The sequence below is a fragment of the Tympanuchus pallidicinctus genome, unplaced genomic scaffold (genome assembly GCF_026119805.1).
Source record: "Tympanuchus pallidicinctus isolate F22 unplaced genomic scaffold, pur_lepc_1.0 scaffold3, whole genome shotgun sequence".
Lineage (NCBI taxonomy): Eukaryota > Metazoa > Chordata > Aves > Galliformes > Phasianidae > Tympanuchus > Tympanuchus pallidicinctus.
Window position 1 is genome coordinate 78,504,903 of NW_026294747.1, and position 17,850 is coordinate 78,522,752.

Genomic DNA, 17,850 nt, shown 5'->3' on the forward strand with positions numbered 1-17,850 from the left:
GTAATTCTTTTTATAAGAAATTACTGAAGGGTCACCATAGGCACTTCACAAAGCCTTTTTAATTTTGTCTAACTTTAGTAAAATATTTGTGCAAAATAACACTGTGCAATGTGTGGAGTTTCTTTCTGTCCTTTGCTGTATTGCTGACTTTACAGTCTTCACATTACTATCAAGTATGGTGCACAGTTGTTATCCTTGTCAGCTGTTGGGACAGGTAGAATTCAACAGCATGAATGAACATTCCTGTGTCACATTGGGATGGAAAGTGATATCTACAGACTTGTCTGTCTTAAATCTTGAGGTTGCAAACCTTTTCAAAGATGAATCATCCATCCATTCATCTATCCTCTCTGTTTGGAAAAGGCTGAAAGAAGTGATTCTAGCATGTCATTAACAAACCCTGCTACTTACAGATTTGCTACTTTTTGGCCAAGCTTTTTCAAAAGAAACTGCTGAAAGGACTCCTATCCAAAACAAACAAACAAAAAGCTTGGCAGTGATTTTGTTCTTCTCTTTCTCCCAGGTCCATCACTTACAAAAGGCATAAATAGTATAACGTTTTCTTGCAATGATATACTAGGAAATGATGATTTTTTTTTTCTGAGGAAGGGGCAGGACACAGCAATGGAATTATTAATTACATGCAGCAATTGTTCAGGTCTTCCTTTGAGATGCCCAGAACAAGCAGAACATTACTAGCTGAGGGCCAAGTTTTTACTGGATTCCTCAGTCGGAGTTCTTGTGCCAAATCCTTGGTTCCAGTGTGTCTCATAAACTGACTGTGCATTGTGTTAGCCACCCTGGGATTAGTTAGCTTTTACCAAAGGGAAGAGGACGTGGCTCACACACCCCAAAACAGAGGAGACCAAGTTTCTAAGAGTTGCTTTTGCATGCCAATTCTAAGTCTAATATTCAAACAGCATGCTCTGCTGGCTGGGGATAGGAATTTAAGTTAATGGTATGAAAAAAAAAAATAAATTGTGGGCTATAGGGCTGGAGTAGAAAACTTACTAAATGTGTAAAGAAGGCACATATAGCTGGAAAAGGAAAAGATAAAATATCTTAAAAAGAAGCCCATTTGAGGGGGTTGTAAAGGTGTCCTGTTTCCCATTACAAATGCAGACTCAATGTCTATGGGATTTTTGGATAATTTGTCTCATGTATATGGTTATTATTATAGAGTTAATATGCCTGTGTAGGATGGCCTAACAACAATTATTTTGCTTTGTAAATGTTTCATGTTGACTCTTAAATTTTACAAATGTTTGTGGCTGCTCATTTGACATGGAATAGACACTTTCTGTAACCCTGTGGAGGTTACTAAGCCTACAACTGAAGTCCAAAGCACATCATGACAAGGTAACTCTGCACAGTGAAGAAGTCTTCTAGACAATGAAACAACATATAGGTAAGATGACAGGCTCTTCCAAAGACTGAGGAATGGATTACTCAGAATATGGTAATACAGCTGTATTCAAAAAAATAATCAAATTCTATAGTGTCAAGTGATTTATCCTTAAAATGAATTCTCTCAGTAATGCTCTTGTACTGCAATATACATGATGCTTGGACTGGTACTGATGGGGTTTATGCGCAGTTTAGATTACTGTCTTGAGGCTTAAATTCATTACTTTTCTAACTTCCGAACAACTTTGTACTAACCATAGGAAATGAGTGCTATATGTGACTTGGCACTATTAGTTCAATGAAGTCATCCTCAAGAACTTCAGCTGCTGTTCAGGGTCCCTGACAAACAATTCCAACAATATCCCATTGTATTTCTCTTATGAATTATGTGAAACATGTTTGCTGGAGTCTTAAATCAGCCCAGCTCCCTATAGCTGAAAATTAATTTCTAGTCCATACTGGATATGTTTTTGTTCAACAAGATTTCTCTTTGTCAAAAAACTAATTCAGACTTGACCCATGTAGGTTAGGCTTACTTCTCTCCAGACTATCTCAGCAAAATTAACATTTTAATCTCATAACACTTCATCTAAAGAAAGGTTTGTGGTGTTTTGTTTTATTCCCCCCCCCCCCCCCCCCTCCCCCAAACTTTAGGAAAACCCAAAGCTTTTTCTTCTTAGTTGAGGCACTGGAAAAAGAGATACAAAAAACCCAGCAGCCGTAAGTGACTCTTCTAAAATTCAACTGGAATAACATTTCAGTTTATCCTTCATTTCAGTTAACCTTTATAGAATCACACAATTTCTTCAAACGTGTTCTTTTTCCATGGGCTGTTTTCTAAGAGGCTTTCTGTTAGAACAGAACTGTGTCCCAGCTATTGGTATGCTTGACAGACATTTGTGGACACAGATGTAGTGAGAGAATATTTACACTGCAATCAGTTCTGTAATTACCTTTAAATAGCTTTGGAGTAACTCACTTGCAAAGTGCCAGTAAAGTAACAAGTGTGGAAGACACCTCAGCACTGCTGAGGTACCAAGTGCTCAGCTTCTTGAGCAGGTTCTGGAGTCAGCCCTCAGTGACACTTTTGTTGTTTCAAGGTAACTTTATAAGTCCACAGTTACAGCTCTGTGCTGCTGCGTGAAAGATTTTCTTCCTCTCTAGAGGAAAAACCCTACTACTGAAGTCCAACTGCCATGGTTACCAGCATAAGACATATCATTTCCTGTGCCTCTGCCAGTTAGTCACAGATCTCCTTACATGGGGATGAATGAAAAAATGAAGTTGGGGCAGGGGAGAATTTTTTTTTTTTTTTTTTTTTTAAAAAAGGCAAGGCTGTGGTATACAAAGCTCTAGTGATAGCAGGTGAGTTTTAGACCAAAGGCATAATCAACATAGAGCTACAAGTCTTTCTCAGGTTGTCACCCTGTATGCTATATACTGTGCACACCGTGTTGGGATGCTGGAGATTAAAACTCCTGTTGTAAGCAAAAAGGTAAGAGGCACATCTTCGCTCATCTATTTTTCTTCCTCATCAGTTTTCCTCTGAGAGAGCATGCTGCTGCCATCTTCTCCTGCCCCACAGGCATCCTGAGGGGGTAGCTGAACTGATTTCCCACTCACCTTTGCCTGGTGTCATGCCTGCTGTCTCCAGCTTCTGTGGCCCTGTGGGCCTAGTAGAGCTCAGAGTCTGTTTTGTTCAGTCCAGCGAAGATTTTTCATTGTACATGTCTATATTGCCTACTGGCCTTTTTTTTATCCTTCTCTTTTGGTAGAGTGCTGGAATGTGCAAGTACAACAAGAAAGTCAACAATGCCATGTTGACATAATGCGTCTCATCCAGCCAAGGTTACCACTGCAGGCCAACCATAACAAACAGGCTGGATTTATTTATATTTTTTTCACCAGAAAAGCAAAGAATTCTTTGGAGAAGCAATGACTTCTTCCTATTCTTTATAGAGTCGGTTGTATCTCCAAAGCCTGAAAATAAAATCTTGAAGTGCAGACAATAACCTATTTGAAAATATGTTAATATTTGTTTGACTCTTCTAAATAATTTCAGTTACATAAATTTCCCCTGTCTATGGAGTTTTCAGAAGTGGGCTGAGAGAGTCTAACAAATGTAATTCAATGTGGGTTTCACTTCTAGTCTTGCAGATGTGTGGGATTACAAATGCAAACCGTGGGCTTCACTGCCGTATTGGCACAGGGTTCTGCTGTGTTGGTATCTGAAACTAACTTTACTGAGTGTCACTTCATCACAAACCAAGTCTGATAAAGTCCCTCCTGAAACATTACATCCAGACAGCTCAATTTCAATTAACTGCAAAAGGTTTCCAGTATGAGTAATATATTGGGCCAATGGTTATGGAAACAGTAATTTATGCTAGACATTCTCCATGAATTTTTTTCAATTCAGTGATTGCATTGCAAGGGTATGTCATGCCTTGCATTCCTTCCTAGCCACAGTGATTTCTGACCCAGAACATGAGCCTCTCCTATAGACAGCTGAGATGCCTGTATACTTTTCCTGACCCTCATTTAAGTATTTAGTAGGTTATATGAGACACTGGGACACGAGAAGCCTTGTTTGTTCAGCCACCAACAATATTTGCTTCAACTACAGCTTTGGATGATGACTGTATTTGCAGTTTTAAACATCAGATGTGTCAGCAGAATGATTTTTTTTTTTTCCCTTGTTTTCTTCATTTTTGCCTGTAGAGGAAATGCTCACCAACACTTTGTAGTATGTATCCACTAGTTTCCACCATGCCTCACATCCATAGGAAACTAAGTAACTTATACAGCTCCAGCATTTTAGCATCAGTAGAACCCTGTGAGGAGCACTGTGGAGTGTCAGGCTTCGTTCCACAGGCTGGTGTGGACAGACACCTTGCTGGCCTGTTAGTTCCTGCTCCATGCAGGTGGGAGGGCAGGGAAGGGCTGCAGGAGCTGACTCCAACCATGGTCTGAGATGCCATAGTTCTTAATTTTTCATGTTCCAGTTGCCAGTGCAGTGAAATACGGAATCTCAAGGTAATGTTTTTTTTTGTTTGTTTTAATGTTTTCATGATGCTGTTTGGCACCATTGGTAACTGTAACACTTTTAGCAATTCTAAGGCATTGCAAGAAGAGAAAATAGTGCAGTGGTTTTGCTTGCGTGTTCCTCTTACCACGTGCATCTGTTTCACTGATGAGTTTACTAGTTACCATGACAACAGTTTCAGATCTGACGTGATTACCTGTATCATAACAACCATCAGAGATGTGGGCAAGCTTCTAATCTGAGTAGATGCTGCCAGGAGGCAGGAGCTTTCAAAAGCTGTCTCAATGAAAATGCTGATATCACATGCTGATGTCACTGGCTTTAAAGGAATTTGAATGATCAGTTTACTTAATGTTTTTAACAGTAAAATATACGTTCAAGTTAAAAAAAAAAAAAATAAATGCTTGATCATTGTATTAACATAGTTCTACAGATGTGCTCATTTAAAATAAACGTATTTTTTTCCAAAACCCTATTGGTTTTTATTCAAAGCTAGCTATGTTGTTAAGGTATAACTGATATATGAAATAGACCCTATGTATGTGCTAAAGAAGGCTAAGACACAGCTGCAGAATCTGAAATCCTTTTATCAGAAAGTCAAAATCAGAAGGGTCACAGGACAAACTTCTTCCTTTGAAGTCTTAAAGAATTTAAAGAATCTTTACTGAGAGTAGAGTAGGCCCAGAGGTGGACATTGGACTTGACTGTTATTAATCTCTTCTTTTAGTCAATTAAATTTTGGCTGGGATTTATGGGGATCCTATCCATCCTATGTGTACAAAGTACAGAAGGAACTGTCACAGCACCCAAATTTTGTTAGTCAGACAGATGCAGTTGGGAAATTCTGCAGTGATGTGGCTGTTGCAAGGCCACAAGATTGAGTGAGCAACAACCTAGCCTGCTCTGTAGTGGTGGCAACATGTGTTACCGAGTTTTCTTAACAATGATCATTTCCACAGGGCACACTTGCTCTGTGGACTCCTTTTTTGAGAGAAGGGAGGTATGAGTGACTGCTGATGTTGGTATTTCTCAGCCGTTGCTCTAATCTCTGGAATTGGCAGCATACCTTAATTTCTATTATGCAATGTCTGGTCAGAAGATTATTATTATGCTGGCTTTATATGTATAAAGTGAAGAATACTAAAAGTAATTGTTTCCAGATTGTTTTGATTGTTGTCTTTTTCATAGCTATCAATTAATAAGGAGAATTATTTATTATATTAAGCCAGGGCAGAGCATTCTAAAACTGGTTACTGGAAGTTGTTTAAAAATGACCACAAGAGAAATGTTGGTGTTTTCCATTCTTTGCAAGATTAAGCCAGTAAGATCTTAGCCTAGTCTATGAATTTTTTTGTTGCCAGAGTGGAGGTGTGCTGAACAGACTCTCTGGTTTGCTACACACAGGGTGCCTGGTGGAGGAGGTAGGCAGAGAATTTCCCCTGAGGAAAGAATTTTCCACTGACATGAATATGGCAGAGGTATCAACTTTCTTCACCAGTCTCCATCTTTACTGTATGCGAATTGCAAGAATACTGTGGAGTTGGGGAAAGGGAAGGAAAAAACAGAGCTCGACTCTATCTCTCCTTCTGATACAAGGAAATGCTTGTCCTGTAGCTTTAATTGCTATGGGAATTGGGCAGCTCTAAATAGATGAACTGCTCCTGACTGCCTATAGCTCACTATGATATTTAGCTTTGCTGTGGTGTATATAGATTGTATATAAATCACTGCATTAGTGATACAAGGAGATAAAAACCACTCATCAACTTCATTGATTTCAGTAGTCTAAAAGCTGTGTTTCTCTTTACCTTCACCTCCTATCTATATTTTCAAGGGCTCCTACTGAAGCTTATCTTTTTAGCAGACACCAACCTTGTTCATCACAGCCACTTTTACCCTGAATCCCAACCTGCAGAATTTTCCTCACCATCTTTGTCCGATTACTACTTTCTCTAGGCAGCACATTCCCTGCTTTGTTATGCTGTGTGATTCAGCTCTCTTTCTCAGTTCTCCATCTGCTGTTTGTGCAAACTACCTGTCTCACCACTTCCTGCAATGCATACTGCTCTCCTCTTTGGTATCTCAGCTGCTGTGCTTCCCTCCTGACATAATCAAAGTAGGCCTTGGGTTTCTTAGTCATTACTTCCTTGGCTGACAGGTAAAGCAACAGCCCCTGACTGTGATGGTGAAGATTCACAGGGAATGACAGAACTTTTTCAAAAGAAGCTGGCAAAAACTAATATTCTTTGAATCATGTTTCTGCTTAGTAGTCCAGAAATACACCTTATTTTTGACAGGTTTCTAGGAGGTGCCAAAAAAAATGTGATCAACTTAAGAAGTAACTCAAGAAACATGTCCAGGTTTTTAAGTTATTTATTTCAGGTTTCATTCTCACTTTAGACTCTAAATCCATGAACTGGGGCCTAGGCAAGTATTTTTGCTTGTGGGAGGAAGGTAATCCACATTTTACCCTGCAGGATATTTACTCTTTGGTTTTATGTATACGTGTAAATGCGTCTGTCTGGCACATATTGCTACAAGCTGGCTGCTTTTCAGGGGCAACAATGCTTTTGAATCGTTTCTTTAATCTAGGGAAAGCAATTTCACAACCTTAAGACAAATTAGAACAGTTTCATGTTATTTCCTTCCTTCCTATTTCACCAGCTTTGAAACCGCTTTTCAAACCATCCCCGCACGCAACTTCACTCCTGCAGATAAAAAGGAGAATTGCTGAGGCCCGCAGAACTGCCACGCACCATCAGCATCAGCTGCCCAGCAGGACAGCAGGCTGGCACCATCCCAGGCTGGTGAGCACGGCCCTTTCCCGGACCCCTTATCCCCTCTCTTCCCGTGCTCACCCCGTGCGGTTTGGGACGTGCCGATGAGGCCCCCCCCCCCGGCACTGAAGACCCGCACGGGTGAGGGGACAGGCTGTTCCAAAGGGTGCCTTCGTCCGCAGGGCCTAACCCCTGTGCAGGGTTAATGAGCAAGTAGCTGTGCCACAGCGAAGCTCTCCTCTGGGGCTGGCGCTGAGCCGCCGGCGATCGGGAAGGAAGAGGGCGGGCGGGGGGAACGAAAGAACGGCGGAACGGACGGGCGGCACTCGGGGAGGCGGTCGGGAGGGCCGTGCAGTGCGCCGAGGCATGGCGGCTCTGCGAGTGCTGGAGCTGTACAGCGGCATCGGGGGGATGCACCAGGCTCTGAAAGGTACCCGGCAGCCCGGCCGTGCGGCCCCTCGCCGCCTCCCCCTTCTTTGGACGCCATCTTCTCGCTGCGCCCTCGACTCCTGGGGGCTGTGAAGAGCGCCATCTTCTCGAGGGGACTAAGATGGCCCCTCGCCTCGGCCCCTTCCCCAGCCTGCCTGTCCCCCGCGCCGTCGTGCGCGGACACGCGGAAGGAAGCTGTGGGGTGGGAGGCGGCCCCACATCCCGTAGCTAGGAGGCACATCCATCTCAGGGGCTGGAATGGAGCGGTGGGGTGTGGAAGGGGAGGGGGCTGTGCCCGTGCAGCAGACACGGGAGATTGGTCAGGGCTCTGGTGGAGTGCTTGTGTTAGTGGCCCACAGCTGTAAGCTGGACCCCAAAGCGTCGTGGCTTGCTGGCTATCACCATGTGCCCGGGAGTGCGCAGGTCAGGGATCCGTGGTCCTGCCTCTGACTTGGAGAGTGGTAATACTGTGAGCATTAATACGTGCTGTGTCTTCTGCTGGCTCGCCCACGCTGTGTATGGGATGGGCTCAGTCAAATTAGCCTGGGTGTCCCATAGGTGTGCAGGTAGACCACGTGTTCTTGTGACACGTTGCTTTGTGAATAGCTGATACGTGCCTAACCATGTGGGGTTGGTATGACATTCTCTAAATATGAAAATAAAATACAGAATTTGAGCTGGTATAGTGAGTTTGGGCTAGATCATGTGCCCAGATGTTTTTGATCTGGTGCAAGGAAATCGGGAGCTGATTTTAGATTATTGAAACTATTGCCTGGGTATCCTTCACCAAGTCCTGTAGGCTATCCATGAATTGGCTTCCCCAAATAAAAAAGTTGAGCTAGGACTATTGATACGGGCTTTATTACTGTTCTGAGTATGGGTTTTCTTGCAAATGTACAGCATTTACAAAAATAACTGTAATAATTTTAATTGCTTACAGTCATTCAAATACTTGTGCCCTTGTACTACATTATACAGCCGAGATCATTTTCATGAAAATATCAAGTGAAAAAATTCACCTTATGTTATTCTCTTAGTTAGCTGTGAAATATTAATGTTTATGGTAGAATCTGCTTCTCATCATGCAATCAAGTACTCACAATTACTGGTATGACATTTTCCCACTGAATGACTTATACTTGAATGCTCATGTATGTCTATATATATATATATATACTCACACACACAATCACGTGCACAGGTTGCTCTGGAAATTTATTTCCATGGAAACTACAACAGATACAAAAACAATAACATTGTTTGTAGTTGAGAATTTGCTTTTTCACTATTTTTCAGCATAGCCACCACCATTGGTTATGCATTTTCACGAGTGGTGAACAAAAGCCTGCACACTACACTTTCCTAAATCTTTACCAGGGAAGGTGACCCGCTGTTACTCTTGCCGCTGCTGAAATGCACCACCACTACCAAGCATTGATATGTCAATGGCTGCAGCTTTTTCTGCATTCAGTGACACACTTTTATTTCTTGTGCACTTTCATGTCAGACTGCCTGTCTGCTGCTTTTTGTCACACAGCAACCAAACATAAAGGAGTATTGACTGGGGGATTTGGCATCTACTGCTGTACCACCAGCGTCCGCCTCTGATATCTTGGGCCCATAATAAAACAGGAGGCATTATTTGTGGCGTGCTTTTATAATATGTAAAAATACACAGAATACCAAAATAGGTACCTCTGTTGTTACTGTAAATAATCCCAGCCACTTGGTATAGTAATGCATTTTCATTATTTCCAGACTTATCCTTTGAATATTAAAAGCAAAGTATTTATTTATTTGAAATTGTAGGTTTTGAAGTTTTTGTGCAGTAAAGAGTGTTTTAGCTAATGGTAACGCTTTTCCAATAGCATTGTTTCTTAAAGTGGTGGGGAACGACTTGTGTGTTATAGGCAGTTTCCATGGAAAGTGGATTCCTGAAACTTGGGCTACACATTTGTCATTTGGTTTGTCATACATTGGTGTTTGTAGGTGTATAACAGATATTTATTGAGTGTTATTTGGCTTTGACCTTAGCAGAATAATAGATATCTCATGAATGTTTGATAATGTTCTGCAGCAATTAATGAATTGTAATGTCAGACATGATACTCTGTGGCCATCTCCATCCCCAACTAAGAAAAGATCACTTGCAACACAACAAAATACTTGAAAGAATGGGGATGTTGGGAATGCAAGCAACCTTTCATGATTACTGGAATACTGGAAGTTTGCATCCAAAAGATACCCTGCTTGACCCATGCCACAGAGGACATTTACTCTGTGCATGAAGGCTTGGGAATGTATATAACTTACATGTTGTGTAGTTTGGAGAGTGAAGGAATTAACTGAAACGTTCTTTCTAGTAAGATGAGAATCTTGTAGTTAAAGTCTAGTTAAAACTGATAGGCAACTGAATAAAAAGAACTCTATAAAATTTGCACTGAATTTTATATTTAATGGCAGGCCATTGTGTAAAACTGGTTTTGATGAATTGAATTGCATTCAGGAACACTGATACAGTCGGAAGGTTTGATCTCTTCTGCTGTCTTTTCTTTTCGAGCCTTTTAGACATCTGGATTCAGTTTTCTTAGTTTATGGAGGAAGAAAGGAAAGTCAGGGGGGATTTAAGTGTTTGCTTTTATGTGAAAATCAAGCAGAGAAAAGTGAATGTTCCTTTGAAAGTGCTTTTTCTTTGATAATAATAGGATTTCTTATATGTTGGATTTCTTATATGTTTTAGGTCTATACATACACGTGAAACCATGCTGTTCCAAAGAGATCTCTGGTGCATGTTTTTGGATGTCCTTTTGCAGGATTTTTTTTTTTTTTTTTCCTCTGTATAAATATGAAGCTTGAAAGAAAGCCCTTCATTCTGCCAGTGCTTTTTTAATCCCAATACATGAGAGATTAATGTGATGTGTAATGGTTTATTTTCTTGGTGTTGTCTCCAGTGAATCTATAGAGCCAGGAAAAATAACAGAGTAGTTTAGAACAGAGTGAGAACATAGAAGACTTAAGTGCAGCCACTCCAGGAAAGCTACTTGTTCTACAACAGGGATTGTGCAGTTCTGGCAAGCTTAGCTCAGTGTTGGTTACTGGCTGTTTCACATGGGCAGCTTTTGGGCCAGTTATGTTCAGCAACACTGCTCCTGCCTTGATTTTTTTTTTTTTTTTCTCTGCATATTTGTCAGTGGTTTTAATTGGCAAATAGTTATTTTCCAGGAAATCTGATGCTGCCTTTTTTACCTGGATGTCATTTTTGGCTGTGATCTTTTATAGTCTTTACTTTAGGGTAGCAATAATTGAGTTTTCAGGATGAGGATGTTCGTTGTTTTGGCAGTTGTCACTAAAGTAGAGTGCATTTGGGAACAAGTAGCATGCAGTTGGTTTCTACATTATTTTCACCTACACTTAAAAATAGCTGATTTTTAATAAATGAGTGAAAGTTTATATCCCACTTTTCCTCTGTTGCTACATACTGTTGATGTACAAATTATTAATATGTGGTTGGATCAGGTTCTTTTTGCCAATGGAATGGCTATTTGTGAATTTTGATTTTGATTCAAAAGCTGAGAAGAAAAATCTTGAAGGTTGCCTGGCCTTGTGCTCATACTTTACCTGTGGATAATCCAACATGCAGAATTCCTAGTTTCAGATTTGTAGCAATATCTGAATTTTAACAGCGAAGGCATGGAAAGTTGAGGTTGATTAAAGTCAGAAGTCATTGAGTCAGTTCATACTCTCTCCCTTGAAGATTCAAGGCAGCAAAGAGATGGAAATGTTTTTCTTCTTCCCATCCTATGCTCCAAGCATTGCAAGGATTGTGAAGGTTGATGCTTAGATGATGTATGTCTAAATCTATTCTATTTTATTCTATTTTATATGCGTATATATGAATGGTTTGGCTGTGTACAAAGTGCAGGGCTTCTGTAATGAAAAAATACAATGTTTTATTTTTAGGAAATCTCTTGCTTCAGCTTATTTCCTTAGCAACTTTCCATCAAACAAACAGTCTGCACTAACTCATTCCCAACCAAAACAAACTTAAAATGGCGTATTAACATAGGCAGTTTTCCCATGAAAAAATGTATTCCAGGTCTCTGCCTCAAGCATTTGTAATCTGCCAGGTCATGAAGAAGCTCTTTGAGCATAAAATATGAGAGAGCAATTTTTAAAAAATGCTTTCTTTTTGCAGCCATGAAGATAGCGATAGTTTTTGAGCATAAGAATATTCTTTTGTAGCCTCTCTTCTCTGCTTAATGTTATTCATTGTATTTGATAACTTCTGTGAATTGCACAGCACAATGAAGTAAGTACATAGCACAGCTATCTCAGGAGGAGGGGAAAAGGAGAACGCCGACCTGCAGCCACAGCATTCAGCACAATGCAAAAACATTGCTGATTTGAGTGCCCTTTAGCACTGATGTTAATTGCTCCCTAAAATACAGCGCTTTGTAGCACGCGATGGTGCCAGTTGTGCTGCAGTGTGATTTTACATAGTTTTTAGGCTGAACTGAACAGAGCCGTACAAATAGAGCAATGGAAAAAAGTTGCTCAGTATCCTGCAGGAAGCGAGTATCGGGTTCGCTGATAATCGTGTTAACTGCAGTCACAGACAGTTCTGCCTAATCGTTTAGGCCACGAGCCGACAGCTCAGAACTGAAATCTTTGCTGTCCGTTTGAAAGGGAAACAGAACGGACACAATATGTGACTAATCTTCCTTTTTCCATCTGTTCCCGTATACCTGTTAGGGTAGATAATTGTTTTGACTCTGATTTTGCGGCGCGGTGGGATCTGCCAGGCTGTGCCCTTGGTGTAACAGCACGCTGTCTGACATTGATGGGTTCAGTACATAAGTAGAAGGATGAATATAAACAGATCCATGCTAATTTTAAGGTCTGCATGACAAAAGGGATCAATACTTCTGCAGTGGAAAAGGACAAATATAGTAATGTCAGAATTTTTGTTTTCAGAGTTTGAAGATGGCACCCTCTGGGTCTGATCTTTTTTCCACATCAGAAGCTAACACAAGCATTCTGCCTGTCTTTGTGTCAGATGCCACACCTTTCAGTCACTGCAGCAGCAGCATCCTTTTCACACTGGTGAGGCCTGAAGTTTGGTCATTGCCTCTGTAGCTTAATTAAATATTGTTACAGAGTTTCTCATATGCTTATTCAAGAAGTTTAAAACTCAAGTGTGAAATCAATGTGATAGAACTTTGAGTTCATCTGATTCCAGCCAAGAGGACAAAAAACCCCAAAAACAACAAATCGTCTAGATCCATTTATGTTTCAGTATGAAAGTTCTGCTATGCATTCTGTGGAGCTCATCTTGCTAATTGAGCAGTTCTGGGGCTCTTTCATATTTCTGAGTTGATTTTGTACCTTTTGTCAGTGGAGACAGCTTAACACAGTCTTGATTATGTTTTTGCAGATTGCTTTCAGTCTTGTTATGATGTAGTCTTACAATTATTTTCAAATAATATGTAGAATTGCCATAGCAAAATTATCACAGTTTAACATCAAAATTACTTAAATTTCAGGAGAAGAGTTGTTGAAAATTGTTTCGTTTTCACATTGTGTGAAATCTGCACAAGCTTTTCTTTGTTAGGTTTGATGAGTGAGATCTGCTTGTTTGTTTGAGGTCCTTCATGCGTTTCTAGGGTATTTCCACACAAAAAAAATACACTTAATCAGCTTTTAGAGGGAGTCTGTTTTGTAACAGGAACTCCAAAGTGAGCACAGCTATTGAGTGGAAAAGAGAAGCTTTGAAAAAGTAATCAGGTATTTCTTTCTTTCTTGCGTATATGAAAGAAGAGATTGAGTTGAGGTTAGTAAAAAGGATGAACATCTGAATCATGAGTTGCAGGGAAAGCACACTGCCTGCTTTTCAACTGTTGTTTATAAACTGTGTGAATTTACATAATAACTTGAAATTCCTGATATTTTTTTTTCTTCTGGAGTGCCTGTAGCACACAGTAGGGATCTGTTTGTCAGGAGAACATGCTTTCAAAAATTGAGAGAATAGAAGAGAAAAGCAGTCTCTTAAACAGTGCTTGAAGTTTGTTACCATTGCTCAGGTGTTGTAGCTTTGTTTTGGGGAGGGGAAAGTATGAGCTCCTGACTTCGCTTCTTAGTTTTGACAAATGGCCTGCAAAGGTGATGCTCTTTTCACACTAGGTGTCAGTGTTAACGTACCTGTTCTGTAATCTCAGGTGTAGGCACTCTGGTGTCCTTAAGAGTACGCCTGTGTTTAGGGTTGGTTACACTTTATGGTCACCATATCAACACAGTAACTGCAAATAATGATTTATGTGTTGTCCCTTAGTGGGCAGTCCCTACTTTTTCTTATCGAAACTCTGGCTCATCTCGCCAGTTACTGCATTCCATAAATGCAGGACAACTACAGTGATCTTTATTAAGGCATCTATTGCAACCTTTGCAATACTCAGGTTTCTCTTTCATCTTGATTTGAATAGTATTGCCTTGAAAACATGCATGGCAAAAGATAGTAGATGGGTGGTAACCGCATCACTCAAAATTATATAATTGTTTTTTCAAACTGTAAATAATTAGCTGGGTCACAGTAATTTGTTAGATGTCTCATAAGGTCATTTGTTAATGTGTCACTTGAGTATGCTGTAAGACTACCTGAAGGCAAATGGCTTTTTGCCTTGTTTCTTTTGGCTTGCTTAAGCCTTGTTAAAATGGCTCGTGTTTCAATGGGGGCTTTGTGATGGTGATCATGATGTAGGTTTCCTGGTGGTTGAAGTTGGTGTTGTGTATCATAATAAGCAGGCTGGCTGTTCTCTGCCTGCAGGTCTAACAGTCACCGCAGCCTATCTTTCCAACAGAAAGCCTCAGTGAGGGATAGTGTTCAAAATGATGAATAGTGTGAAGAGCAGCAGATGAAATACTGTTCTTTTAAGTGTTTATAGTTTCTGTAGAGTTCTTTATAATAACCGTGCTCATTAGTGTACTTCCTAGCTCTCAGTGGGTTTGTTATTATGTTTTCCTCCATTAATGACTGTAAGTGTCCCAGAATGCTTTGTCTGATATCAAGAGATCAGGATCTGCCAAATGTCCTTCAAAATGTTTGGTATTTTTGGGGTGTTGGAACCAAAGGAGACAGCAGTTGGGTTTGAGGTCCAACTTGTTATGGGGTATATGCACACAAACATTCTTCAGGTACCTTCTTAAAGTTTTACTGCAGCAGTGTGCATATCTCGAGCATATTTTAGAGGTACACACAGGGAGCAGAGGAGCAATAAAATATGTATCTTGTAAGCTCTCAGTGGCTGGGGAGCTGCAGGCAGCTTCTGTGGGACTTGACAGGTTGACTTGGGCTGCCTTCCTACGGTGAGGGAACTTGGTCACCACAGAGGGTGTCTGCGGGTGGGAATGTTATAGATACAATCTGTTCAGGACTTATGTGTGGCTGTGTCTACAAATTAAGAAATGCACAGTTAGCTTCCCTTTTTGGATATATAAGAGAGGGAAGTTCTGGCCTGCGATTAATAACAGTCTGTATTTCATATAAAGTTTTAAAGGCAACACAGCAGAATTTGATTTTGTCATTTCTCTTTTATTTCTGAGCATAGCTGTAATACAACTGAACAAAATTAAATTTCGAGAGTAAAAAATTCAATCTATGATTTTCAACTTTATTTTAATTTTAGAAAGCTGTGTATGTGCAGAAGTTGTTGCTGCTGTGGATGTGAACACTCTTGCCAATGAAGTTTATAAGCACAACTTTCCCAGCACACCATTATGGGCAAAGACAATTGAGGTAATGACTTTTTTTATTCTAGCCTGGCATTTCTAGGAGTTGATTGACTTCCTATCCATATCGGTACCAAAGAGAAACAGACAGACTTAATTATTGATGTTAGGGGAACAGCAGTTTTACAGTAACTGTCATTTAATGTGCTGTATTTGCTTGTTGAAGCAGATGGATACTTACAATGAGATCTTTTCCTGGAAGTCTTGATTGCTGCATTGAGGAAGGTTATGTGAGTGTCATGTGGAATGCTTACCAGCTCTAAAGGAATGACAAAAATCACATTTCTAGATTAAAAAAAATATTTTTAAGTGTTTCGAGAGAATTTCATTAAATCTGTTGGAATCATGCCTTTGCTTTGTAATTATAGTTGATATGAGTAAAACACAGGAAAATATACTAGATGCCTTGTATTTTCTTTGTGGCCTCAGTAGGTCAAATGCTTTAGGAATTCTGTCTCTTTACCAAATTATTAGGGAAGAAATAGGTACAGATGTCTCAGATTAACAGAGGGGCAAACTAGATATGGGATTTTACCTGCAGAAGTTACTGCATGCTTTTTAATCTTCTTTTGCAGTTTTACAACATGACAGTAAGGTAATGAATTTGTTTTAAGATATCAGCTTAAATAAGTTGACTAAAGGTTAGCTGCTTATTCAGCACTCAGTAATAGCAGACTAATAATAGTTTACAGTTTTATATGGGAAAAGAAGTGGAAAGATTGCCTGTATCTTCCTGTTATAGGGAAGAGCAGATTACAGTCAGTAAGAACTTCCTTAAATTTACTGAAAAACAGAGGAAATTTTGTCCAGTTTCTGTGGGCAGTTATGTTACACATTGTAGATATGCTGCAAAATATGTAAAGCAATGATTTCATTGTCTCATTTATAGTTATTTGATGGATCCTTCTCTCCTCTTGGCCCCTTAATATACTGACCTACTGTTAGAATTTAATATAGGAGAACTAACGCCCAAGCGATTAGTTTGTGCCACAGTCTTTTCTCTTTGAACAGAAATGCTTTTGCAGACTATTGCTTTCAGCCATGAAACAGCTCTCAGGGATTTTTACTCAGCAAAAACTAGAATGAAGTAAATTTCATAGGACGCGTTGGTAATGAGCTCCTGAGAGTTAAAACACATCTGTCTAAGATTAACTGAAAGCTATGCCACATACAGCTTTTTGTGTTGTATGCATGATGGATTATAATCTAAGCATTTGTCATATCTCAAAAACTGTCATTAAGCAAACATTTTTTTTCAACTCCTTTTAATCAGGATCTACTGAAAGAATCATGAACTAGTTCATCTCTTCTAAAAGAGTGATTAAATAAAAAAAGTGTTATGTATAGATGCTGGTATCATTGGTGCCTTGGGTTCATTTTCAAGGCTGTTAATGCGTATTTGCTCTGTGTGGTTTGCTGAGGTGGAAAAGAATGGAATTATTAGGTTAAGTGGGAGGTCAGGGAGCTTTTTACTAGATAGAACAAACAGTGAGTGTAATGGGGTAGTTTTGTCTGAAGGTTGGTTTAATAGTTTTGTACAGTTCTCAGCACTGAACATTCTTATATTTCTTTTTCCCTTATTCAGGGCATTACACTGAAAGAATTTGACAGATTATCTTTTGATATGATTTTGATGAGTCCTCCCTGCCAGCCATTTACAAGGTAGATACAGCGGCCTTTGAGTAAAGGGCGAATAAATGTTTTCATGCATGTTATGGTGTTTGGCCCATCTGTGTAGCTTTATCTTCCTAAGCAACCATTCTGTGGCTGTGTTCACCACAAGGTTCTACTGAACTGGAAGAAATGCAGGAATTTGAATTTTAATTATTGATTATACTTTGTATGTCCTTTTTATTCAGTTAAAATTGATTGGACTGCCTAAAGCACCTGTTCTGCACACAATACTGTTTTTCTGACAGTGGAATCAATAAGTCTGCATTTAGAACTGCTTCCTTTCCCTTTAATTAGAAGTCTAATTTTTCAGTGGGGTTGCTCCAGAGGGAGAACTGGAATTTCTCCCTTCTGCGGGTGATTAAGATTGGAATCTGTTCTTTAATAAGAACTTTGCAAGTCCTTTGAAAATTACATATGCATGCAGTTTATTCTGAGGAATGTTCCATTTTGGCCAAGAGAAGTGTATCAATAATTGCACATAGACACAAGTTATGTTTTCAAAATGTGTTGGCTTTGAAATGATTTTATGGATGACACAGAGAAATATCTTCATTGTTTAGGAACTGAAATTGCTAGGAGCTTGTCAGATTTATTTCACATGCAACTAGTTTGACAGCAGTGGTTGCTGGAGGAGAGGTTCTCTCAACTATAATATAGTTACATAATTGTAGTAAGCAAATACAGTTCTCTTTGCTATAAATACAACATTTTCTTTTGTAATGTAATGAAAAGAAT

General features: G+C 39.7%; 1 protein-coding gene across 4 annotated transcripts in view; it reads left to right on the plus strand.

Annotated features, from left to right (window-relative positions):
* Positions 1-17,850, plus strand: part of TRDMT1 (tRNA aspartic acid methyltransferase 1) — a 38,638-nt gene that overhangs the window by 3,579 nt on the left and 17,209 nt on the right. Inside the window, exons 2-4 of one of the 4 annotated variants that reach the window (XM_052693221.1) lie at positions 5,858-5,931; positions 7,118-7,260; positions 15,339-15,448. In XM_052693221.1, coding sequence (XP_052549181.1) covers positions 15,393-15,448 — 56 coding nt within the window. In that variant the 5' untranslated portion in view covers positions 5,858-5,931; positions 7,118-7,260; positions 15,339-15,392. Of the gene's footprint in view, positions 1-5,682; positions 5,966-7,117; positions 7,261-7,536; positions 7,661-15,338; positions 15,449-17,026; positions 17,104-17,850 lie in introns of those variants that run through there. The other 3 variants (XM_052693222.1, XM_052693219.1, XM_052693220.1) reach the window with 3 other exon arrangements.